Source organism: Lissotriton helveticus, chromosome 8 (assembly GCF_964261635.1).
Source record: "Lissotriton helveticus chromosome 8, aLisHel1.1, whole genome shotgun sequence".
NCBI lineage: Eukaryota > Metazoa > Chordata > Amphibia > Caudata > Salamandridae > Lissotriton > Lissotriton helveticus.
In genome coordinates this window covers 938,987,727-939,015,169 of record NC_136069.1, presented here as the reverse complement: position 1 = coordinate 939,015,169, position 27,443 = coordinate 938,987,727, and the positions used below count along the sequence as shown (strand labels likewise).

General features: G+C 44.1%; 1 protein-coding gene across 3 annotated transcripts in view; it reads left to right on the top strand.

Annotated features, from left to right (window-relative positions):
- Positions 1–27,443, top strand: part of ADGRG7 (adhesion G protein-coupled receptor G7) — a 1,657,602-nt gene that overhangs the window by 1,547,136 nt on the left and 83,023 nt on the right. For 2 of the 3 annotated variants that reach the window (XM_078657780.1, XM_078657781.1), the window contains one exon: positions 18,561–18,929. The exons of the other annotated variant lie outside the window; for it this stretch is intronic. In XM_078657780.1, the coding sequence (XP_078513906.1) occupies positions 18,561–18,776 (216 nt within the window). In that variant the 3' untranslated portion in view covers positions 18,777–18,929. Of the gene's footprint in view, positions 1–18,560; positions 18,930–27,443 lie in introns of those variants that run through there. 3 annotated transcript variants of the gene reach the window in all.

Below are 27,443 nucleotides of genomic sequence, written 5' to 3'. Positions count from 1 at the left end.
GACACTTCTGAATACAATACTTGGGACGCCCTTAAGGCGGTGATTCGGGGTAAGTGTATTGCGCTTAACTCCGCCCTGAATAAGCAAAGGGCAAAAGAGAGGGAGGATCTGGAGGAGGAATTGGCATTCATTGAACGTACCCACAAATTTGCACCCACCAGACAAACGCTCCGCAACCTCACGGCCCTCAGAGGCAAACTCAGGGCTATTTAAAATAACCGAGCCGAGTTCACTCTTCTTAAACTGCGCAACCTCTCCTACACCCAAGGCAATAAGGTAGGGAAACACCTCGCGAGGCAGCTGAGAGATAAACGGGAATGGGAGTACATTGGGGGTATTCAAGACCCCTCGGGGGCACTCACACACAGAGATGAGGACAAAGCGAACCTGTTCGGGGACTTCTACAGAGCACTGTACTCTGCAGACGCCCTAGACCCTGACGCACAACAGGACTTCCTTCAGAGCCTACCTATCCCACAAGTTTCCCCGGCCTGGAATGATGAGCTGACTGCTCCGATCACGTTGGAAGAAGTACTTTCTGCTATCAGAGCTTTGAAATCCCATAAGGCGCCAGGCACAGATGGGTACATTGCACTTTTTTATAAAACTTTTGCCCGCGACCTTGGCCACCACTTGGTTCGGCTATTCAACCAAATGGCTTCCGACGGGGACACGTCGGTTTCTATGGCCGAAGCGGTAATCTCGGTGATTCCTAAGGCGGGACAAGACCCCACACTTTGTGCCTCCTACCGGCCTATTGCCCTTTTGAACGTAGACGCCAAACTTTATTCCTCAATCCTGGCTAAAAGATTGAACAGCCTTATGCTGCTCATCATCCACCCCTACCAATCTGGCTAAATTGCGAGTCGCCAAACGCACGATAACACTCGACGCATTATTCATCTAATCGAAAAGGCGAACAAATTTAAAATTCCGACCATTCTGGTCGGACTTGATGCGGAAAAGGCCTTCGATCGCGTCGATTGGAAATTTCTCATGACTGCACTCACGGCGTTTGGCTTCTCCCCCAAATTCATACAAATGCTTCAAGCCAATTATAGGTTACCGAGGTCTAGAGTCTCGGTGAATGGCGTCCAATCTGCTCCCTTCTATCACTCCAGAGGTACCAGGCAGGGGTGCCCCTTATCCCCTTTACTATTCGCCCTTAGTATTGAACCCTTGGCCAGAGCCGTCAGAAAAAACCCGGGAATTGAAGGCCTTCCATTCACGGGTGAGACCCATAAAATATCCCTCTTTGCGGATGACATCCTCCTGTCCCTGTCCAACTCAAGGTAGTCTCTCCCGCACCTGCAGGCTGTTCTGAGCCACTTCGAGAACGCAGCGGGCTTCAAAGTCAACCTGACCAAATCTTACATACTTAACATCACTCTCTCTCCGGCTGAGGCCTGTCACCTTCAGACACTGACGCCCCTGGCTTGGGCCTCCTCCTCGCTCCAATACTTGGGGGTACAGGTCACATCGAAAGTGGAGAAATTATACGACGCTAATTTCCCACCTATCCTGAGGCGCATCCAAGCAGAGCTCACGAGGTGGAAACCACTATTCCTCTCTTGGCTGGGGCGGATCCACGCCGTTAAGATGACCCTCCTTCCCAAACTGTTGTACCTATTTCAATCACTCCCCATAGAGATGGACAAAGACTTCTTTAGAAGGGTGAAGGCCATGATCCTGCGCTTTGTTTGGCAGGGAGGGCGAGCCCGTTTCTCTTTTCATTTGCTTCGACGCCCCCAGAGGGAGGGTGGAGCTGGCCTACCTGACATGCACCTTTACTATAAGGCAGCCCAACTTAGAATTCTTACCGAATGGTCACAGAAAGAATCAGAGAAACACTGGCTCCATATGGACCGTAGTGTAGCGGGCAGAACGATCTGGGACCTCATTTGGCGTGCGAAACAGGACAGGCCCAAGAACACCTACCTTAGCACTCCCACACGTACCACTCTGAAAGTCTGGGACTCGGTGGCTCCATTGGACGGCTGGACTACCTTTCCTTCGCCCTTCACCCCTATCCATTTTAACCCGGCTTTCCACCCAGCACTTCACGAAGGACCATTTGATTCCTGGAGGGAGGGGGGTTGTCTGGCTTTGACCCATCTGTTCCACAACTAGGATCCCCTCACATTCGAGAACTGCAAGAGAGACTATGGGATAGGGGACTCTGAGCGCTTCCACTACACACAGATGCTACACTGGGCCCTGGGTCCCCAGGTGCGGGAGGGTGAGACTCGATCCCTCACCAAATTTGAAACCTTTCTAGTTAAATCCATCACCATGAAAGGGGCCATTTCCTTCCTGTATAAACACCTGCTGTTTTCGACACCGACCCCTAGACCCCGGTACATGTCAATGTGGGAGGGATTGGCCCAGCGGGATATCACTGACGAGGAGTGGTCGCACCTGTGGTCTGATATCTTCAAATTCTATCAATCTGCAGACTTACGAGAAGCGCACCTAAAGACGATGATGGATTGGTACCTGTATCCATCCAAACTAGCTCGGATCTTCCCCGGCGCGTCAGATAGGTGTTGGCGAGGGTGTGGTCTCCTGGGAGACTTTCAACACATTTGGTGGGACTGCCCTTCCATCAGACCATTTTGGGAGGAAATTCTAGCGCAGATGAAGGTCTTACTGGGGTACCCTATACCGACCTCCATGATAGGAACTCTCTTGGGGGTCCGAGACCCTATGCTAGAGCACCAAACGAGGGCGGACAAAAGAATTATGTGGCTCTGTATAGGGGCGGCTAAAACCACCATTGCAGCGGCGTGGAAAAAAAGAGAGGCGCCGGCGATGTCCTTGTGGCATTCCCGTCTATGGAGGCTCCTCAGTATGGAACGTATGTCGGATATCTTCCGAGAGGACTTCAAGAACTTTGAATTTAAGTAGGGACCGTTGGTCACCTTTCTGTCCCGGGGGTTGCCCTCAGCAGTGTGTCCACCCACAGTGCGGGCCCTGCATCTCTTCCAACTCTAAGTAATCCCGCTTCTGCGACTCCAATCTACGCTGCTGCCACCACCAGGGGGGAGGGGGGAAGTTTTTTGGGTGGGGGGGTGGGAGGGAGTTCACTTTATTGTTATCTCATGGCCGCTACCACTGCCTTGTTTCTTTCTTGTGTTCTCGTTTTTTTACTGCTTTTCTGAGCCCCAGGGGGGCGATCCTGTTTACTATCGAGCATGGACTTTGCCCACTGATGGACCCATCGGGAACACTAACTCCTCCTTAGAGATGTGGGAGCTAGAGGATCTACCACTGACATTAAGGCTGAGGAGGACTACTTGGAGTACCCGTTTTTTTTTGTCAGAATCTGTAACCTGTATTTAGCTCTGTACATTGGGCCCGGGGTACGTGAAACTAGTTTGTTGGGTTTCCTCTTCGCTCGATTTGCTATCAAACCTTTGAGCTGGTCGCCCCTGCGAGGGGACCTGGGCGGATTGTGCCATGAGTTGTTTACAAAAATTTAATAAACACATCTTTGACCAAAAAAAATTAACATTCATACAATCAACAATAAAAATACCAGTTATCAAATAAGCGACAGTTTAAAATATGCAAATCCATAAACACAATAGAATCTCATTTCCAAAGGATAGTAAGGACAAGCCATTGCAAATAAAAACTTGATACAATAATGAAATTGATTCAGTTCCAACTTGTGTGCCTGATCTATATATATAAAAACGAATGTATGTCTGTCTGTCTGTTTGTCCTTTATGCATTACTACACCATTCATCCGATCGCCATGACACTTTTGGAAGTTGTTGAGTACACTCCCACGAAGGTTAAAGGGCATAACATTTTTTTAAATATTGGCCCCCCAGGGCCCTCATAATCTTTCGAATACTGATGTACGCACAAGGCGGAAAAACAAAAAATTGTGTATCCACTTGCACTCGAATAAATGAATAGATTTAAAACACCATTCATCCAATCGCCAGGAAACTTTGGAAAGTTATTGAGTACACTCCGCGAAGGTTTATGGTATTACATTTTTTTAACTATCGGCCCCCCAGGCCGTCATAATCTTTCGAATACTGATGTACGCACCAAACGGAAAAACAAAAAATTGTGTATCCACAAGCACTCGAATAAATAAATAGAATTAAAACGACACTTTGAAATGTTTTCCATATTAAAAAGAATACGTTTAGATAAAAATTACACTATGTAAATTGAATGTTATCATAACGAGTTTCCTTGAATTTCCTTTCTTCGGAGATCGCAGCAATGCGCGACGGATAAGCTAGTGTTATATAAAGTGACAGTGCAATATAAATAAGCAGACCAATTGAGCTCGGGGTAAAAATAATATCAAAACATGATAATTCATTGGGATGTCCCAGGTAAGAATTTAAACCTTACTATCCAAACACGGCCAAGGTACTTGGCCACGCCACAGGCAAAGAGGCTCCTTGCATTCAAATTAAGAATGTGCAAAGCAACGCTATGTTCAAGGGTGCCCAATTGGCTGCATATGAGTTAAGACAGTATTAAACAATGTGGTCGCGGCAGTTTGAGCAGCTAAGCATATATTTACAAGAAACACACACAACACATAGAGATGTGGTCATTAGATCCACTTCTGAATCCTTTGTATTGTTAAAAAATATATCAGATGCAGTACAAATCAAAGCATCTAACAGTATGAGTCTTACATATGCTCATTAGAACAAGATTGCAGAAGATTCTTTAGTATATACAGTGCTCGAGGTTACATGGAAGAAAGAAAAGATGGGGATAAGGTGTTCATGTGCGGGTAGGGGACAAGGAAAAGTAGTGGTGACATATATGCATCAGTATGATTCGCAATACACGTTTCCCAATATGATCAAAACGTTCCCATTACAATACATAACTCTACAGGACCCTGAGTTTATCTTGTTAGGTGTCACTAGAGTTTGTATACCGATAGTGGTCGACGTTTCGACCCCTTATTACGAGATAAGTAGTGGTCCTTGTGGTGGGGTCTTCATCAGGACTGAGGGAGCACCTGTGAATGACAAATGGTGTGTGAGGGAATGTATTTACAGTGGTGTGTGTGTTTCAAAAGCTCAATGAGGTATGAATACCTACGTGTGGTTTAAAAGGGGAAGAACCAATCCTCCGTATTCGGTGTTGATGTAGGGCTGTGCCAAGTCGCTCCTAACGAAAGGTAGGGAAACAAATGGGCCTTGAGTAGGGTATAAATCATAATTGGCTCAGAAATAGTGTGAATGGACAAAACCTATACTTACTCCAAACAAATTGAAGAGGCTAGTGAATGTACTTCAGGATGTGAATCTCCTGGAAATAGGAAAACCTGTGGCGTGGTATGCTTGCAGGTCCTGGGAATAATCCCTAGTTCGCTGAAATAGAAACAAAGTCCAATTCTAGACTGAAATAATGTGGAAGGTGGTAGTCCACAGTGAAAAGAGAAATAACCATCTACAAATCTCAAAGGTAAGAGTCAAAACAGAGTCATCATAGACGAGCTCATAATAGGAGGCCGTTTGTATGTAAATTAGCCCACAACTACGTTGGGGGAACACATGATGATCTGGCCCGAATTACTGCGGGCGTACTACAGCATGAAATAATATCACCACCCAATGTAAGCCAAACAGTGGAGCAGGGCAGTTCTATTGATATAAAAGGTGTAACACATTATCAATTGGGTCCAGTGTTATGGGCATTCTAGTTATTACAAACGGGCACTCATGCAAATAACAGGCGCTGTGCCTAACAGTATTGTGATAGACAGGCACTCCTAAGGTCTGTGGGGGCCGTGTCAGTGATCAGAAGATTACTTTGCAGAATCTGCTTACGTCATAAACAATCTCATTAAGCCCTGAATGCTACATAAAATAGTACAGATCTGTATCGGTAGTTCAAAGAACGGCGCTGTATCTGTCTTGTGCCTAACTGTTAACCATTGGCAGTATACGTCGGAGTCAAGGGAAGACCGTGCTCCCGTAATCTGAAACTACATAATACCATTAGTGTCAAGTCATTATGAGGAAGGACGGCCTACGCGTTCAAAGGGGCGCTATGCCTAATTTCTGTTAGGCACAGCGCTTGTTATTTAACATGAGTTCCCATTTGTAATAACTAGAATGCCCAAAACACTGGACCCAATTGATAATGTGTTACACCTTTTATATCAATAGAACTGCCCTGCTCCATTGTTTGGCTTACATTGGGTGGTGATATTATTTCATGCTGTAGTACGCCCGCAGTAATTCGGGCCAGATCATCATGTGTTCCCCCAACGTAGTTGTGGGCTAATTTACATACAAACGGCCTCCTATTATGAGCTCGTCCATGATGACTGTGTTTTGACTCTTACCTTTGAGATTTGTAAATGGTTATTTCACTTTTCACTGTGGACTACCACCTTCTACATTATTTCAGTCTAGAATTAGACTTTGTTTCTATTTCAGCGAACTAGGGATTATTCCCCGGACCTGCGAGCATACCACGCCACAGGTTTTCCTATTTCCAGGAGATTCACATCCTGAAGTACATTCACTAGCCTCTTCAATTTGTTTGAAGTAAGTATAGGTTTTGTCCATTTACACTATTTCTGAGCCAATTATGATTTATACCCTACTCAAGGCCCATTTGTTTCCCTACCTTTCGCAGGAGCGACTTGGCACAGCCCTACATCAACACCGAATACGGAGGATTGGTTCTTCCCCTTTTTAACCACACGTAGGTATTCATACCTCATTGAGCTTTTAAAACACATACACCACTGTAAATGCATTCCCTCACACACCATTTGTCATTCACAGGTGCTCCCTCAGTCCTGATGAAGACCCCACCACAAGGACCACTACTTATCCTGTAATAAGGGGTCGAAACGTCGACTACTATCTGTATACAAACTCTAGTGACACCTAACAAGATAAACTCAGGGTCCTGTAGAGTTATGTATTGTAATGGGAACATTTTGATCATATTGGGAAACATATATAGCGAATCATACTGATGCATATATGTCACCACTACTTTTCCTTGTCCCCTACCCGCACATGAACACCTTATCGGCATCTTTTTTTTCTTCCATGTCACCTCGAGCACTGTATATACTAAAGAATCTTCTGCAATCTTGTTCTAATGAGCATATGTAAGACTCATACTGTTAGATGCTTTGATTTGTACTGCATCTGATATATTTTTTAACAATACAAAGAATTCAGAAGTGGATCTAATGACCACATCTCTATGTGTTGTGTGTGTTTCTTGTAAATATATGCTTAGCTGCTAAAACTGCCGCAACCACATTGTTTAATACTGTCATTGTCTCACCCAGGTCAGGTAGTATATATTGGTTACCCCCCTTGTATACAACACGCATGGGTTTAGGCCATCTTGTTCTAGCCCTCTTATAGGCGGGGCAAATAAACATAAGGTGGGCCACACTCTCAGTCGGCGCCTTACAGGAGGGGCAGTCCGCTGTCGTCTGGTATGGGGCACTCCACTTTACAGTTAGCTCTCGTACTGGCAGTGAGCCTACCCTAAACTGTATGTTAAGTGCCCTATCTGGTGGCGTCTGGATAAAATCTAAATATGGTTCTAAAAGTATGCGCTGCTTGTGGAAATAAAATTCTTCTGTGAGCCTTCCCAATATCAAATTGCTACGCTCTAGGGCATCAACCCATGCCCAGTATCGCCTTTTGAGCTCAGCCTTACTAGGTGGGGTTTGGGTATTCCACGCCTCCTTGAAACCACGCGCAAGAATTGTTGTCTTGACATTAAGCAACCAACTAATTCTTTGATTGCCATCTAAGACCATCAATTCTGTGAGCGCGGAGGCGTAGCTGGCAAGCTCAGGAGTCCGTCGCAGGCGGGCCCAGAATAACAAGAGCCGCAGCCTGGCTATGTCTCTGATAGAACGCCTGCCCATATCGCTCATCAGGAGTTTCAGCGGTACATTGCAGGGGAGCGTCACTAGATCGCTTAAGAATTAATGTTCAGATCTGCAGATTCCATCTACATTGTCAAAGCCCCATAGTTCAGCACCATAGAGGGCTGAACTAACTGCTTTGGCTGCGTAGATCATAAGAGCAGGAGCCACAGGTCTGTTCTGCGAGGAGCGATGTTCCCTAGCTAGTGCTCCTGCCGCACGTTTGTGGCTCAAAAGCATTTTGTTGATGTGGTGTTTCCAATGCATTTTCTCAGTGAGCCGAATGCCTAGATAATCAAACACTGTGACTCGTTCTAAGTGGGTTCCATCTGAAGTAAAATTACCTCTATATGGCCTGTAGGGGTTAAACACCATGAGCTTGGTTTTGGAGGTGTTGACAATCAGCCCGCTAACTCACAAAAAAGATGAAATCTGTCTAGGAGTTTTTGGAGCCCAACCAGAGTATTAGATATAAGAAGTGTGTCATATGCAAAGAGCAGGGTAGGAACCCTGTCTCCTGCCAGGGCAGGGGCATCAGATGGAAATTCTTGGAGGATGCTAACCACCCCGTTCATATATAGGGAGAACAGGGTGGGTGCCATGACACAACCCTGACGTACTCCTCTGTTTACAGGGATCCTATCTGTCTTCTGTTCTTGGGACCCCCACCTGACTTGGGCATAGTTGCCCTCGTGAAGACGAATCAGCAGCTTCAGAACCATTGGTGGGATACCCATATAATCTAGTAGATGCTACAACCGCTCACGGGGGACCAGGTCAAAGGCAGTCTTTAGGTCAATGAAGCCAGATAAAGACTGCCCTTGCCAATTACAACAACCTTTCAGTAGATTAAAACCAACCTAAATGCTTGAACCACCGCCCCTGTACAGGCCCTGAATCCCGCTTGGTACTGGGAGACAATATTCTCATCATCCACCCATTGATGAATTCTCTGCAGCAACACCCTGCCAACTACTTTCTGCATAGCACCAATCAAGCTGATTGGGCGGTAGTTGGCAGGGTCATCCCTTAAAATAGTTACCACCTCTGCACCTTTACATGAGTCAGGTACTGCACTACCTTTTGCAATGGAATTAATTAAAAGCATAATATAATCTGCCCATTTGGGGGGATCGGCAATAAAAAGATCTCCCGGGAGGCCATCTGCTCCCAAGGATTTGCTGGAACTATTTTCTTTATAGCCGCGTCTACTTCTTATGAGGTGAAAGGGTCAGTAGCATTCAAAATGGGACAGGCACTTAAATGGTCATTTGCTCTGTCTTGGGAAGTTGGATTAGTCCCAGAGTAAAGTTTCCCGAAATGGTTATACCAATCCTGGCTCGTAATATGATTAGGAATTTTATCAGGGTCTTTGTTACCTGACTGCCTAACCATGTTCAAAAAAGGTTGGGATCCCTGGCTGCACTTGCATCCTTTAAGTTCTGCCAATGTGTCTCGTCCCCCTCAAGCTTTGCATGGTAACAGCAGTTTTGTAATCCTTTCTAGCTTCTCTTATTAAGGAATAATTTCTGCTTTTTATTGCTAAGATCAATGCCTTTTTCTTCTGTCTACAATCCCCATTAAACCAAGTCTGGCAATTTTTACGACATGTACCTGATTTACCAGCATAGTTCACTACGATAAAAAAAGACCCCATCTGGGCTATCATTCTTTCATATATTTCTGGGATCTTTGACATACCATCTGTTTTGCTAAGGGCCTCCCGCATTTTGAGGGTATTTTCACTTAGGGTATGCCTAATGTCAACCATTTTGGATTCTTGTGCGGCAACTCTAGGCCATTTAAGGTACCTTCTGCAATTCGAAGCAACCGATTCTTTTGTCATCATGAGCAAGCCTACACCCTAGTTTAGGGGAAGAGAAAAAGCCCAGGGGGTTTCCATAATCAGACTTAATATATTATGATCACTATCAGTAGAAGAAACCACATCCATATCTAATATGGTTCTCCAAAGTCTAATGTCAACTAATATGTAGTCAATTCGAGAGGGACAAGTCACTCTGTTATATGTGTTAGCCCCTGCAGCGTCAGAGGCAGTTCTACCATTTGCAGCCCTTAATCCAATTTCTAATGTGAGTGCACTAATCTGAATTGCTACTTGGGACCATTTCTTGATGGGAGGTATATTTAGCAATGGGACACCCCACTTAGTATCATTTTCCTCTAACCCCAGCAAATCTTCAGAGCTTAATGGCTCGAAAGTGCAATTAAAATCCCCAGCGATCATAATGTATGAATCTGACGGGCAGCTGGATAACTACTGTTCTAGGGACAAGACAATATTTGATGCTTTACCCCCTCTGTCCCCCTTGTATAAACATTAAACAACTCAAGGGTTTCCCCTCCTCTTATTCCCTTGATCGAGAGCCACATAATATCTGGGCTCGCGCAATGGTGTTCAGTGATTTTTCAGCCCATATCAATCTTGGCCCAAACATTAAGACCTCCAGAGGGCCGCCCCCTCCCCGTAGGAACGGCAGAAGTAAAAAAAAACAAGAATAACCAGACTTATATAGTGGAACTAGGCTCCAAGTTTCTTGGAATGTACAGATGTGATGTTCCCCAATCAACTCATTCCAATCAGGTAACAGCATTTTACTATGGAGACCTGCCACATTCCAAGAAAGGATTTTAAGCTGGGAAGCTGAAATTCCATTATGTGGTGGAATTTGTTGGGCCAAGGGAAGTTGGACAGAGGGTGGAACAGAAGTGTTGGCAAATGTTGCAGCCCTCTGATCCCTCGAGTTGCAACCAAGATGGCCACTGTAACTGTTAAGTATTAACGAGTCTGGAAATTGTTCAGGCATGGTACTTGGTTGGGTAATGCTAGGGTCATTTTGGATTTTAGTGGTTGGGGTGGGTACTGATTCCTGCAGAGGCTGGGAATCATGACATAGTCAATCAACCACCTCGAGTAAGGACCCTCTTAATGTGGGCAGTGGTATCACATTATCATAAGCCCTAGCTGCAGCAATTGTTCGGAAGCCTCTAATCTGGATGGATGAAGAATCTGGGGGGCAGGTCCTGTACTCTAATGCCAGAAGATTTTTTGCCAGATCAGAGCTGGTCAGGGTAAGTTTGATGCAGTCCATAGGTTTATTATTGGATGTGCATCTCCGTGCCCTGATTATATCTTCCCTAATCAATGAGTGGCAGCCCCTCATGTGACGTAACCAATGTATGGATTTAGTTTTCAAGAATTCATCATTCTCATATCTACCGCTAGAGACAATTTTAGGGACATTAACCAAAAAAAAACATCTGTGCTTGTATAAGAGAGCAGGTAGATTGCTTATTCTGCTGGATATGAGCTTTAGTATCCGGGATGAAACTGTTAAAGCATTAATAGGCCTTCCATAGTTTGCAGTAACTTGAGATTAGAGTTGCTTTTGCTGAGTACTACAGGGGTGAACTTTGAGGGGACCCGTCTTCTTAAGAGTCGGGACCATAGTGGCTCGTCGAGATTGAACTACAGGAGCATGCGACGGGCCACTACTTATAAAATCTCCTCTTTTTGGTGCCTGTTGTAAATTAGGTAGTGGGGAGGCTGCTGACACGTGCAATGATTTGTTAAGAGCTAGCATTTTAACAGTACCCACAAGCTCCTTAATCATCACCTTCAGTGACCCAACCTCCTCCTTAAGAGAAATAACATTCTGGAGAAGAGTCTGGGGTGGAGAGGAACAAGTGGGAGCTATTTCACTTGGGCTCTTCTCAAGGGTTGAAGTGGGCTCCCCGGCCAATACTACAAATCGATTTGTGCAAATAATTAAAGGCTCAAGGTGACTTATGGCATCATGAGCGGGAAGAATGGGCAATTGGAGGGGAGTGTCGATCAACGAGTGTGACTCGGGGCCCATCCACAGACCCACTCACAAACCCACTCATACCCCCATACAACCTCCCATACTCCCACTCACAAACCCACATAAACACTCACATAACCATTCACAGACCCATTCAACTACAACTACATCAGTGATGTCACTGACCATGAAATGATTGACGTAATATGGGAGGTCATAAGCAGTGCATTGCAGGGGTGTAAGTTATAGTTAGGTCAGGTAACTATAACTGCTAGTTTCAATCATTTTTAATGAGGGAAATCTGAGCCCAACTATAACGCCCCTATTCAGTGAATTTCCAGGGTTTTTTAATACTATTTCCGAACTATAAAATCCTGTAACCTTTGTATTTTTTCATCATTTTCTAAGTTTTAAAAAGTTCTATCTCCTAACTATAATGTCCCTGTAACCTTTGTTGTTTTAGTGAATTTTAGCGTTTTTAAATTTTTTATTTCCTAACTCTAACCTGTAACCTTTGAGAGTGGGGGCATGAGTGTCTGAGTGGGTGCATGAGTCTCTCGGTGCCCCTGTGAGTGGGTCAATAAGTGTCTTCGTGGGCCTGGGAGTGGGTGCGTGAGTCTCTGAGTGGATCTGTGAGTGGGTGTGTGAGTGTCTTGAGCAGGTTTGTGAGTGGGTCTGTGAGCCTCCGAGTAGATCTGGGATGGGCGTGTGAGTCTCTCAATCGGTCTGTAAGAGGGTGTATGAGTGTGTGAGTATGTGAGTCTCTGATTGGGTCTGTGAGTGTGTGTGTAAGTCTCTCAGTGTGTCTGTTAGTGGGTGAATGAGTTCTTGAATGGATCTGTGAGTGGGTGCGTGATTGTCTGAGTGTATCTGTCAGTGAGTGTGTGAGTGGATCTGTCAGTGGGTGTTCAGTAAAAAAACGCAGGGGGCACATGGGAGCAGGTCCTTGCACCAGCTCCCCCTCTGATGGTCCTCTTGTCCAGCTTGCCTGCAGGTCACTACTCTCTGCTGCTTTCGGTTTTGTGCCTCTACTCATGTTGTGCTAGTGTTCTGCCTCTTTGCTTGTTCCTGCCCTCAATGTTGCCTTTTTCTGCTCCTTCTGCCCGTTATTTTGCCACTCTGTGCTCGCTTCTGACCTTTATTCTGCCTCTTGCTGCTAGTTTCTGACCTCTATTTTGCTGCTCGTTTCTCAGCACAAATTTGCCTGTTTCTGCTCCTTTTGCCCATTATTTTGCCTCTTTTTGCTCACTTCTGAATTTTATTTCACCTCTTTCTGCTTGTTTGTGATCTTTATTGTGGCTCTTTCTGCTTGTTTCTCACCTTTATTTCGGCTTTATTTCGGCTCATTGCTGACCTTTATTCTGGCTCTTTCTGCTAGTTTCTCACCTTTATTCTGCCTCTTTCTGCTCAATGCTGACCTTTATTGTGCCTCTTTCTGTTCATTCTGACCCTTAGTCTGCCTCTTTCTTGACCTTTATTTGGCCTCTTTCTGCCCGGCCTCGGACCAAAGGAGGAGTCTTAAGGCCACCGCAGTCCTAGCCGGCTCCTCGCCTCCTGTGGGAGCCGGCATTGCTGCTGCATAGAGGGAGCTGCTGGAAAGGCAGCCCCCCTTCATGCAGGAGCACTAGTTACAACCTTTGATAAATTAGGAAACAGATGAATAGCAATTATCAGGGATCAATTTATTTATTCCACATTGAGATTTTAACTTTTATGTATTTTCTACGTATTATATGAGATGTTATGTGTTCAGACTTCATTGCTGATGTATTATGTATTTTGTCATAGTCTTACATACTGAAGTGCTGATTGTTTTGAGTTTCATTATATTGTGATTGTGTTTGCTATATTAGATGCGTTGTGGATTTTTCTTGTTTTTTCATTGATAAGAAAAGTTACATGAAAAATAGTCTTTAAGGGATAGAATTTGTAATTGATTTACCCACTAAATGAAATAACTATAAATAATAATAAATAAAACGTATAGTAAATATCACAAGTTTCAAGGTCATACATGCCCCATCTTGTGTAATTACATGTACATCTATTGGCTGTCAAGGGGTTCTTGATGGAAACTTCATTTGTGCATGATTGTATTTGCATGCAGTGTCACGTCTGGCATATTTAGGGTTATGGAGGAAATTACTTGTACCATTTATTCAAGTCACTAGGCATTGTAAGACACATAGGGGATGTACTATTTTGCAGATAGGCTATCTAGCTGGATTTTTTCAGTATTATAATCACTCCACAGACTTGAAAAGGGCGGTGCAGCTACTTAAGCAAGATTAGTTAAGGATTGCCATTTACCATTCGATACCTATATTTCGGTCACAACAGACCATAAAAGTGCATGATAAAATACATAAATGACAAAGAATAAAAGGATTAAAAGACATAGGACAGTACAAGATCAATCCCAATCATGTATATACATATTATTCACAAGGTTAAAACTATGGATTAATCCATCCCAACATAAAAACGAATTAAACATTGAATTGGTTATCGAAGAGTTCATTACATTTAATACAAATATTCCTGCTATCCAATTATATCATTAAAAAATTTCTACGTCTGTGCCACATCCCGTTTAGAAAACGTGAAACAGCAAAGATAATGGGGGGGTGTGTGTCATACGTTAGGACTCTAAAAGCTTGAGCACACTGTCTAAAACCTACGTTTCTGAAGATTGGTATCACCCACTGTTTCCGTACAGCCTGGTAAGCAGGGCAGAAAAAAAAGACATGAATTTCATTTTGAAGATTGTGTTTAAATGCTGGACACTCAGTAATCTTATTACTCTCCCATTTGCTAGTAAACACCATGAGCGGAAGACTACCCATCCTGAATTGCATGTATAGTTTCCACGCCAGTGATGGATAGATCAAGTCTAAAAAATCTTCCTTTTTATACTCTTCTTTTACTTGAAGAAACTCAATTGTCAATCTTCCAACTGTGGAACTCGCATGGAGAGACAATAGATTATAGTGCCGGAAGTGGCGGACCAAATCAGCCCTGGTTATCGCTGGGCAAGCCACATCAGGTGTTTCCCAGAGCTCAGGTAGGCCAATACTAATACTGATTGCCTTAATGTGTGTTAGCCACGTGGTTTCTTAGTTCTCAGTACCGCCCAGATCTCCCTACATTCATTTTTATAGGAAGCAAGTTCTGGCACTGACCATAATCTTCTCTAATACGTTAAAGGCCGTAGTGCCACTTCCTCCTCAATAGGGAGTAGCCCTAAGTCCATACGGAGACCCAGTATATTCCTCATAAATGTATGTTCTACCTTCATGAGGTTGGTAGGCCTTTGGTGACCCCAAAGTTCCGCCCCGTACAAAGAGGCTGCTCTAGCCTGTAGTTTGTAAATTTCAATAACAGGAGCAGCTGGCTTGAACTCAGACACTCTATGCATTTTCTGAATCCCTCCCGCCACTTAGGTTAACTTAAGAGCAGCCTTTGCTAACTGGGTATCCCATTCCAGATGTTCTGCGAGGGTAATGCCCAAATACTCAAAGGTCTTCACTCGCTCCAATGGAGTTCCGTCCAAGAGTGGGTTTGGGCGTGTCTGCCTGGGAGGATTAAAAATCATAAATTTAGTTTTAGCTAAATTTATCTCCAGACCCCTCAGTGTGCAGAAATCAGCAAAGCCGTCCAGGGTTCGTTGGATGCCCGTTGATGTCTTGGACAACAGCAAGGTGTCTTCCGCGAACATCAAAGTGGGTACCCGACCTGAGACTAACCTCGGGCATCAGTATCCTTTATTCCAAGCAGGCGGTCTATAAGCCCGTTAATATATAGGCAGAATAAGGTGGGGCCAGGACACACCCCTGGCGCACCCCTGATTCACCGGGAAGCGAGCTGACAGTTCTCCGTGCTTCCCACACCTAACTTGTGCATAGGTATCAGAATGAAGCCTCATTAACACGTCCAGGAGATAAGGTGGTAGACCAAGATCGAGCAGTACACTCCACAGTTTATCCCTTGGGACCAGATCAAACGCAGACCTCAGGTCAACAAAGATGAGGTAGAGGCTGCCACCCTCCACACTCACCGTTTTCCAATACAAGATCTGAAGTCTGAATATCTGGTCCAAAGTCGATGTACTCAACCTAAAGCCCGCCTGAAAAGGGCTCAACATCTCAATTTCCTCGATCCAGCCCTGGACTCTCTCTAAGATAATCCGTCCCATCAGTTTTTGGGTGATATCTATCAGGCTGATAGGCCTGTAATTGGGCGGTTTAAGAGGGCAGCCTTTTTTGTAAATAGGCACTATCTCTGCACCACGCCAGGTGTCCGGCCGGTCCATGCCCTTTAATATAGTATTAAAAAGAACACATAAATATGGTGCCCAAATTTTCGGTTCTGACCGAAATAGGTCCCCTGAAAGCTTGTCTAGACCGGGCGCCTTATTGGGTAATAGTTTGTTGATGGCGGCTTCAACCTCACCAAAAGTGATCTTCCAGACCCCCTCCAGTCGATGCTCATGGAGGAGGCCTGAGATTGGGGTTGAAGAACAGTCATCCCCCGTATATGTATAAAGGCCTCCAAAATGAGCTTCCCAAACTACTGCAGCTAAATTGGGTTCAGTCGCCAGTCTACCCTCCCTCCCCCCAGAACTGACAATAGCCCAAAAAGCTTTCGAGTCCTTGCACTTAAGTGCAATTCTAAGATCATCCCATTTATCGGCTTCCCAATCTTTCTTTTCCCTTTGAATGACCCGATTGTACTCAAGCCGACATTGCTTAATCCTTAGCTTATCCTTAGCTTTTACAGCAGTTAACAAGTCATTTTTGGCTTTCCGGCAATTGGCATTGTACCAGGGATGTTCTGGGGCAGGTTTTGTCTTTTTGCTGCCTTCTGGGTAAAACACATCGTACAGCTTGGCAGTCAATTGTTTGTGTATTTCCAGAGGCCTAACCTCTGGTCCTGAGTGCATATTCATTTCCCCAGCCTCTCCCATTTCTCTTAAATATGGCACGGCCTGTTGGTATATATATGCAAGTTTATTTGGGGAACCTTGTATATGTGGCCATTTAAGTCTCCGCCTGTTATTAATTAGCGAGAGAGGATGTTGTAATGAATTGGGCTCTGGTGCGGGGTTAGACAGGCCCCAACTCCCTGGTTTAAGTGTCAAATCCAGGGCATTGAGGTCACTATCTTTCCTCTGAGAGATCTGGAAATCCAGAACCCTATCCCATGTTCTGGGTTCAACCAAAATATAGTCTATGATGGAATTTTGCCCTTCTCTGTTAAAGGTCGGTAGGCCTGGTCTGTCCGATGTTGTCCTCCCATTACATGCCCTCATAGAAGATGAAAGGGTAAACGAGTTTATTTGGAGGACCAGCGGCATCCATGCTCTGACTGATGGAATCTGGGATTCCGGAATGTGCCAGTACTGGTCCTCATCGTCTAGGCCATCTAAACTTGCGTCAGTAAGGGGCTCGAACTGACATTTAAAATCGCCCCCTACTATTAAAATAACTGCTGGGTCAAGAGTCGAAATGAACTGCCTCAGTTGATCAATTACTCCAGACTCTTGCCCACTCTGTATAGGCCTTGAATAGATGTTAAGTAGGGCAATTTGTGTATTATCTGGGAGCGTTAGAAGGACACATTGTACATGGAGAGAATTAGTTGGTATCTGCACTGCAGTAGCACCCAGGTGAATACCCACCCAGATGCTTAATCCCCCTGATGGTCTACCTCTACCCTTTGTTGTAGCCAATATACTAAAAATGGCAAAACCTCCCCGCTGGTAGTCTTCCAACACCCACGTCTCCTGCATTAGGCAAATGTCACACTTCTCTACAAACGTTCCCCAGTCAGGGCATGGTAGTTTGTTTTTAATCCAGGCCAAATTCCAGGAGAGAATTTTAATATTTTCTATAGGATTTCCTTTTGTACCATAGTGCAGCTATCATCCCCTGTGAGTTGGCCATCAATAAGCTTCCCCCCTGCTAGCGTTTGGCCCCTTCTCCCCTAAGACTCTATCGTGGTTCCTTCCCGCTACTGTCGGGAATACAACACAACTTGCACCCTCCTGTATTGCTGGAGACAATACTCCAAGCAGTACACCAACCTGCTTACTCCCACTACACCCCCTGTCGTACCCCTAGTAGCCTCCCGAGCACACTCGCCCCCCCTGGGGACTAAGTAAAATAGAAAAGCATTAATTTGCCTCAGAGCATTCCCTAACTACTGATGGGCCCTCATCGTAAGCGCGAGAAAATGAGGACGGGCAGTTCCTCGACCGTCAATCTATTTGGTCCAGAACGCTGTATCTGTATCAGTTGTTTTGGGGAAACATAGTGTAGTGTCTTGGGTTTGTTTGGAACGTTATTCATTAAGAATGCTCCTGTCAATGTGTTCTGTGCTTAATGTTCCATGATTGCCAGTTGCCAGCTTTCCTCTGTGACTACAGTCGCCCTGCTCTGATGGTCCAGCTTTATACGAATAAATCTACTAACTGACCGTGAGCCTGAGTCTTCATTCCCTCGTTACCACACATAGCCAGTATAGGGGTGTTGAGGATTGCGCTTTTCTCTTCTGAACCCCTTGTAACTGACAGGGAAGACTGGAGAATGTCCGCTCATTGCTATTATTGACTTTTTGAATGCCACCACTGTGGAGTTTGGTTGAAGAGTTTCGATGTTAATGTTGTTATTAAGAGGAAGTTTTGTATGTGTGTGTGTTTTTTTTTTGCAACGTTAAATTATTTAACAATTGACTCAATAATGTGCACCGTTTGTGTCCCAACGGTTCCATAAACGCTTCAAGTGTATTCAGGTAAACACAAAGATTTGTTGTGTCTTTTCTGCAGGGTCTGCAAATATTTCTTCTCTACACTCTGAAATCTCAAGTCTTCCTGAAGCAAGTTACTATGTTATTTAATAAACTCTCAGCTCCCGGGATATACATCCATTCTGATAAGTATCATATGATAAAACATCGTGTTAAGGCCACAAACGAACGTTACAAGTTACATGAGACTACAACAGATTCCACAGAGTTCACTTTATCCACAACAGCCAGATGAGATGCCCTTTGGAGCCATGACAAAATGTGGTATAATTGAGTAAAAAAGATAACTTGTTTTAATTAAAAAGAAATGGTATGGACGTGTAGCCCACTGCATTATGCATGAGACTGTTTTGCAAAATAAATATGTGATTAGTTTATTAAAAAAAAATGTAAGCTCACCTTCGTCACTCACTATTAAACGCTGTGATCTTTTTGGGATCTCATTCAGCTGCGTGAAAGACATGCGCTCTGACTTTCATGGTCTTACATGATGGGGGCTATTTTATTAATTTAAATGAAAAAGATACATTCCATCTAACAGAATATTAACACTTTCCTTCCGCCAGTACAGATAAGAGAGTAACGCTGAAATGGCAAAATGTTATACAAAGGCTTCTGAAAGTAACTACAGTTTTACCAATGCTAAACAATGGGGTGGGCAAGGACGTAGCGAAGGTCCCGTAATACCAGCTTCAAAAGGGGTCAGAATAATTTGTTAACTATTACCCATTATTGTCTTATCTGTGACTTAAAAATTGAAGTTAATAAATATTGTAGGAAAGAAGAAACATAGCAAAACTGGGGGGTGGGGCAAAAGGGTGCCAACACGTAACAGAATGAAAGCAAAATGATGCCAATACAAAAATAAAAAGTGTGAGGCTTAACGAGTGAGTGAACAAGCTAGAGAAAAGTAAAACTGCAAAGACGTAATATGGTCAGAAAGAAAGGAGGCATAGTTGAAAGAAGGAAATAAGGCATAAATGAAGAATGGAAGCAAAAGACGGTGGAAAGGAAGAAAGAAAAAAGGAGACAGAAAGGAAGATAAAAAAGAGGGAAAGAAAAAGAAAGAAAGGTGGCAAAAAAAGTAACCACGAAATTATAAAAGAAAAATAGGAGGAAAAGAAAGAAGGACAGCAGGAAAATAAAATGAAATATCGAAAAAGAATGATGGAATAGAAGAATGAAACACAAAGGAAGGAAAAAGGAAGGAAGGGCAATAAAAGGAAAGAAAGAATTGAAAAAGGAAAGGCATAATGAAAAGAAGAGCAAAATGGCAGGAGGGTAAGTACGGGATTAAAAGAATGGACGAGGAAATGAATGAAAGAAGTAAAGATGCATCTTTATTTTTCCACTTTTGCTTATTATTGCGTTCCCGATATTATTTGTTCACTGCATATATTTTTGGTACACGTATGTTGTCAAACGGGCCATGCTGGCCATGTTGATCTTCTCATTTGCAAACTAACAAAATATGTATTAAAAAAAAGTAAAGATGCAAAAATGAAAGAAAATAAAAAGGGCATAAAGTTCGAAATAAGGCAAGATGGAATTAAAGAAGATTGGACAGAAGGAAAGCAAGATAGAAATAAAGTATGAAGAGAGTGGAAAGATGGTAAGAATACTATAACATAGAAAAGAAAGAATGATGTAAAGAAGTAAAGAAAGGTAAAAAGATGAACGGTACGAATGACAGAGAGGAACCGAGAAGGAAAAAAAGTGAATAAGAAAAGAAAAGAAAGACCGTAGAATAGTATAGAGTACATGTATGAAAGCATGGAGGAAAGAAGGAAGAAGGACATTCTGGTAAACATGCATATGTTTGGCCAAAATCTTTTAAAACTGTTCTGTAAAAGCATCATGTAGCACTATGTTTTCCATGGGGGAAGGAGGGAACAATTCTCATATGCATTCATAATATTAGTCGGGATCTCTCCCTTTGCTCGCATGTTTAGGGCCACATGGTTAAACGTCGGGGGCATTTTATTTTTCTGACTATTCCCTTGGGGTTGGATATAGGTTTACTTTCCATGTGTACATCACAACATGTATCATGAGTGATGTTACAGTGACAATGAATATATAATACTCTATCTAATATATATGCGTCCTATTTGCATTCCTGCTGCTAAAGCTCTCTTGGTTGAACTCCTGGTGCCCCGTACACTCCGTGGGCGAAACAGACTTACCTTCAATCCAAGAGCCGAAGCTAGGGACTGTTTGTTGGTGTGTGGGGACTTGGACTCAGTCTCCCAGCGTCCCTGTGCGGCGCTTTTCAAATGCGTCACTTTCCAGCACCCGGAGGTGATAAAAGCAAAACTGCGCCTCCCGCAGCGCGGGACGCGCACGGGCGTGCCCGGGCACTGCCTGAGCAAAGCCCGGGACAAAGGCGCGCCCGTCCGTGCCCGTCGGAGCCCGAAGGAGGCTGGGCTGGGCCCATCCCTTAACATCTCACACCAGAATTGGTATTGTACTGTTTATACATTCTTGCAACATTGTGGGGATAGGCTTAACTAAGCAACTACTGGTCACATTGGGAAAGCCACTGCACGCAACATAATTATGAGTAAACGAAAGAAGACCCACGCTGAGATTAAGGGTCCACAAGACTTACAAACCGGGGTCAGTCTTCATTGCTCTCATATCTGGTGGGAGCTATGGGTGTGTTAGAAAAATAGATCACCAACACGGAAGAGACCCAAGGGAAAGAGCCAGGAAACTCTGATGTAGAACCCATAGCACCCATACAATCCCAGGACGCACCCCAGAGAGAAAATTACACCCAGGTTAGAGCAAAAAATGGCTGCGTACAACAACTATTAGTGGAGATTGAAGCGAGTTCCTCAGATGAAGGAGCAGAGGCACAACCCCAGAATAAACGCCCTAAGAATCCCGTAAGAATGGTGGGGGGCGATAGTAACCTAACTACAAATACTAGCATTATCCACATAAGTCCTCCCAAGGAGCCTGCTAACAGAAAAAGGACCAAGGCGAAACAAACTGCTGCACAAATGGCTTCCCGTAGGATTAATAAAAACCCTGGTAAAATTAATTATGCCACCCAAATAGAGCGCAACATCACTGCGATTGAAAACCTCACAAAGGGTATAGATAGTCTTTGTAGTCCCCTGGTCGAGGCCCTACAGTCCCTGGCCCTCAGAGTAATCAACTTGGAGGTAACGGTCAAAGAGAGACAACATATAACAAAAATAGATAAAGATAATCGGGCATGGCCAGGTACTTACGGGAAAATTACATATGACTCACACCCCATTGCCGATCCACCCACGGTAAATCCAACATTTCCTCCTGGGGACCACACGCAAACTAATTCTAGACCCAAGACTTATAGAAGTACAACTTCACTACACTCTGACACAATAAACCCACCAATTGTGGTACCCGTTTCCAATGAATTTGAAAGACCTGCTCCCACCCTCAATGGCCCAATTAATCAGAATAATCTGACCATGAGGGATCGTTTAGATCTACCCCCCGCCGCCACTCCATATGTGGTGGTACTGACAAATGTGCCTATATTAGCACAGGCAAAGCAACAAACCTGGAGGGAACTCAGGAATAAATCCCTACATTGGCTGGGTAACCAAACAGGGTTAAATAATGAATTGTTCAACTGTTTTAAAATGGCAAGAAGGGTAGCGTGGGTGGGTAGGGAAAATAAGACCTCTCCCGGAGATTGCATCATCCTGACCTTCAGCGATCCCAGACTTGTCCATGACATCCTATTGAGCACTAGACATACTTCCACACATCATAATTCTATAAGTATTAACCCACTGGGGGTCTTTTACCCCCCACATCAACCTATAGGCAGGACCCCTAAATTCCATCAGGGTAGAATATCAAAAGCCACATACACACCAAGGTGGAACATTTCTTTACAAAATCATTACGAGGTCTTATCAGGCATGGACGACCAAGATTGACAGGGGAAGAATAGAAAGGGGGAGAAACTTCATGAGATGATTAATCCGCCACCAATAGAACAACACTGGCAACAGGGACAGGGATATGTAACAACTCCAGTGATAAACACCAAGGATAATGTTTCGTTAGATACAACTGAGACTATTGATCGAAATAAAACGCTTTCAGATAATAAATCTAAAATCAAAGCACAAAGGCACCAAGCAGAACCCCCAGTGATAACAGGACCAGCACTCACAGAGGGCACAAAAGATGGCGCTATCATAGAGAATGGCGATAGGGTCCCCGCAAAAGAGAGGAAATCCAACAATAATATTCTATGCTGGAATGTTGCGGGGCTGGCAGGCACAATAGCACAACCCCCATGGTTGGACATTGTAACTAAGCATAGCATACTCTGCCTTCAAGAAACATGGTCCATAAACGATCTACATATCATGGGATATCAAACTTTTAACACACCGGCAATTGCTAGTACACAAGGCAGAAATAAGGGGGGCTGTGCACATATATCTTGACCTCGGGGGGATCAAAGTAGCCAAATTTTTGGCAACGGAGTATTACCAAATTATATTAATCACCTGGGGAGACCTAAAAAATATGACATTAGTAAACTTCTACAACAAAATCCCAACACTATTACTGGAAAACGTTATAAATAAACTCATGTCCAACCTACTTAATTTGGAGGAACGGGCAGTTGGAGACATGGTTTTGCTATGGGTAGGTGATTTCAACTGTACCCTATGCCCCCGTGGTGCCGCTGGTATTTGCGGACTAGGCGACAATAAGGAGGATGCTCCCACCCACTTCCCCCATTCCAAAATGGGGGATTTGTTAAACAACTTGATTATCCACTTCAACTTGTCATATGTTAATGAATTATGTTCACCCATTAAACCTTTTCGGCCCACCTTTAATGGGAGAGGGTGCAATTTGATTATCGACTTCACCCTCTTACCCTTGAGGTACTCAGGGTTAGTATTAACTTGGGGAATACTCGATACCATGCTCAGTGATCATTATCCGATCTCGTTTGGTATAAAACATAAGGGCACTGAGCAAAATTCGATGGTTAATCCCCCATATAACCCAGCGATAAGGTTGGCTAGCAGAAATGGATACACCATCAAATGGGACATAGTGGAGCCTGTGGCTTTCCTTCAAAACCTAGTTAAAAACACTTACGAAGATAGGCAAATCTGCCTCTCGCAAAAAGAGGAACCTCATACAGTCATTGATTCCTTTATTAAAATCTTAGCAGAATCAAAAAACTATTAACTAGGGAATATCGCCAAGGTGCGAATATTGGCCACGGCTGGTTTGACGAAGGCTGCACTAAGGTACTCACTACCTTGAAAAACGCCCTACACGCCTCCCCGAGATCCACCGAATTAATTCGGAGAGCCAGAAAATCTTACCACACTGCCATAACTATTAGGAGAAAACAATTAAAGGAGGCATGGTTGGCACTCCACGAAGCATCCCAAAGAAAAGATAACACAGCTTTCTGGAAGGCGGTCAACGCCCTGTTCTTACAAAGTAAGGAGGCTGATGCAATTGATCTCGCTTTTTCAGGTGAAACCTGGGTGACACATTTTAAAGGCCTATATGATAAGGCTAATCCAGTGGAACCCGGAATTGTAATTGAAAATGACTTAGGAGAAATTGATGAGTACAATCCACCTAGTGCGTTTCCTTTGGGCATTACATTTGAATGCGAGGAGGTTATCAGGGCATTAAAGGAAAGCCCTTCAGGAAAAGCGCCCAGACTGCGTCCTCATAGACGTCTACAAATCCGAGATCGACCTATGGGCACCTTTGCTTACCAATGTGCTAAATTGTTCAAACAGTTCTGGAATCTTTCAACTTGGCCAGATGCAATCGTGGTACCGATTCTTAAAAAAGGGGACAGGAATGATCCCACCTGTTACCGCCCGATATCGCTACTTGACGCATTGATGAAGGTGGCCGGGCGGATAATTTTAAACAGGATTCAGGAGTGGGCGGAGGAGAACGACGTCATCTCTAATTTACAATATGGTTTCCAGGCGGGTAAAGGCACAATAGAACAGGGCCTCAACCTGGCATTAGTAATAGCCAAATACACGCAGGCTAAGAAGGGAAACCTCTTTGTCACCTTTGTGGACCTAAGCTCCGCTTTCGATTGTGTGGACCACGAGATGTTATGGTTGATACTTAGCGACATTGGCACAGACAGACAAATTATTTTATTTATCAAATAACTCTATAGGGGGGAAGGTTCCAGGGTACGATATGGCAGGAAGGGCGAGTGCTCAGAGAAGTTTGAGATACGGAGAGGTGTGAGACAGGGGTGCATTTTAGCACCTTCTTTTTATCCTGTATATTAATTCCATTGGCCAACACCTTAGCGAATTTCAACATGATCATCCAACTATAAGGAGAATACCGGTACCAATATCTTTGTATGCGGATGACGCCGCAATAATGTCTCGGACCAGGGTTGGCCTGCAAAGGGTAGTAGCTAAATTTACTGACTATGTGAGAGGCAGAGGCTTAAAAGTAAATGTTTCTAAAACCTACACTATGTCTTGCAGATCTGGGACTAGAAGGACACTGTGCCCGATTTTCCTGGATGGGAGGAAAATTGAGAGCACCAATAGATTTTCCTACCTAGGAATTAATTTCGATTGAAAGGGCACTTGGCAGGCAGCTGTGACTGCAAGGTACCTGGCTTTCTCTAGGGCAACAGGAGCATTGACCAACTTTGCTGAAAAATTGGGAGGAAGACCGGTTGCAGAACTTCTACAGATTTACAAATCAAAATGTGTATCCACCGGTACTTATGGTGCAGGTCTCTGGGGGATAGAATGCGCAGAACAGATCCAACTTCGTGAGAACCTTTACATTCGCTACCTATTAGCAGCCCCCAAATCTATAGCTACTTACGTTTCTCACAATGAACTGGGTCTCCCATACATCTCTGACACTATTAAAATCTTCCCTCTACTACTGTGGCACAAAGTATGGGTAACACCTGAGACAAGCCTAAATAGAGATATCATCAAAGACTGCCTTAAGCTAGACGGAGTGACCAACATAAAATGGTTTAACTATATAAAACAAATGTTTAATGAGATTGGACACCCGGAATTTTTGTAAACCTAGCAAGAATGGAAGCCGTGTCTAGAAATTCACTGAAAAAGATGGCCTTCGAGCATCTTGTGGTAAATAAATAAATAATACCTCTATTTTTGAATGGATAAATGAATAACAGATAGCTCAATAAATAAGAGTCAAGATTCGAGGTAGTAGGAGTTTTGCAGGTTTATTACAGCATAAAGGACAGGAACAGGACAACCTGCACAGGAATAGGATGGCAGGGCCCGGCAGCTGCCGGGGCTGGATCTGGGATGAGCGCGCTCTGGGGAAAGGACTGGCGTAACATTTAATAACAATACACACGCATATATATATTAAAACAGTTGCATTACAGTACATATGACAGGCGGAGCGGTGGGTGGAGCAAAGGGTGTGACGCGTAGCAGTCGCGAAAGATAAGGGTGAAAGTAGGTGTAACAGGGCGTATACATAGACATGTGATGCAAACGTAACAGAATATGTCATAAATGGGGCGGAAACATGGAGGGGGCTACCTAAGGAGCCGGGACCTTTAACCTAATGGTGCGCGCAAACTGGCAATGACGTGTTACTAGGAGAAGCTGGGGGCTATGAACTCTGTGCTAGGAGCAGAGACTGAAGTCTGGAGAGTCAGGGCGACATGTACCTAAACAGTATCTAGTATCTGATGTTTAGAGAACATGTTGATATAAACTAGAAGTCAGGAGGGGAAAGGCTAACAGAATCTAAGACTGGTGCATGCATTATTCTACATGTAGTGCGTGATGAAGAATATTAAATGACCATTAAATACAGTATTTCTCTAACATGGAGACGTAAGGGCTAGACAATGACGGTAACTATTGATGCGATTCAGTAGCTTTAGGAATGCAGAGAAGGAGGGCTGGACTGATAACTAGAATCATAACATACTCTTGGCAGACTCAGAGGCAGAGCCAGGCTGAACCGGGCACTGTGAGTCAGGAAGTAAGTGAAGGGTCAGGGATACAGGTGGGGGCTGTATCGCTCCTCAGTGAGGGCTTAGGAGACAGGAGCTGAATCTGGTGTCCGGGCCCTTTTGAGGCCTAGGAACGGGGACTTTACAATGAAATAACGTGCACACTGAGAAACGTGGCAACGTAGCTTTACATAGGCCTGATACTCGTAGCTTTCACGAGAACTGGAAACAGGCATACTAGAGGTGGACACAACTATAATTGCGTTTTTAATCGAACATGGGGAATACATATGCATATTAATCATGCACACATAACATATGATGTAGGACGCGTAGGGACACAGAACATGGCAAAATTTACTTTTCCACATTCCCTCCTTGTCACTACGTTTCCATCAGGAAACATCAATATTCATGATACCATCTATCATTTCATACAGTATCATTTGCTCGTCTCGAATTTTCTGGGAACAAGTTTTAGAACGGGACTTGGGACTAGGAATACAAGAGGTAGCACAAATGCCGCAAATCGCAGGGCCACATTGTATACAGAGGCAGCAACTGAATATGATCGCTACTGCAATACCTAGAAAGGACACGACTTTCCATCCCCAGGCGGAAATTATATTCCAGAACCAACCGGACCATGTCCAGGTGCCTGGATCTTGGTGTAACAGATGGGCAATTTTATGGAGTCTGGTTATAGCTGAATAAACAGACGGCGCGTTATTTGGAATGAAAATGCAGCAACTAGATCCGATGACTCTACAGGCCCCGCCGCTATCGGCCAGTATGACGTCAAGGACGAGACGATTTTGCAAAACGACAAATCTCATAGCAGATTGCTCTTCAGTCAAATTACCTAGGGCAGAGGCAGTCTCATTTACTACAGCTTCA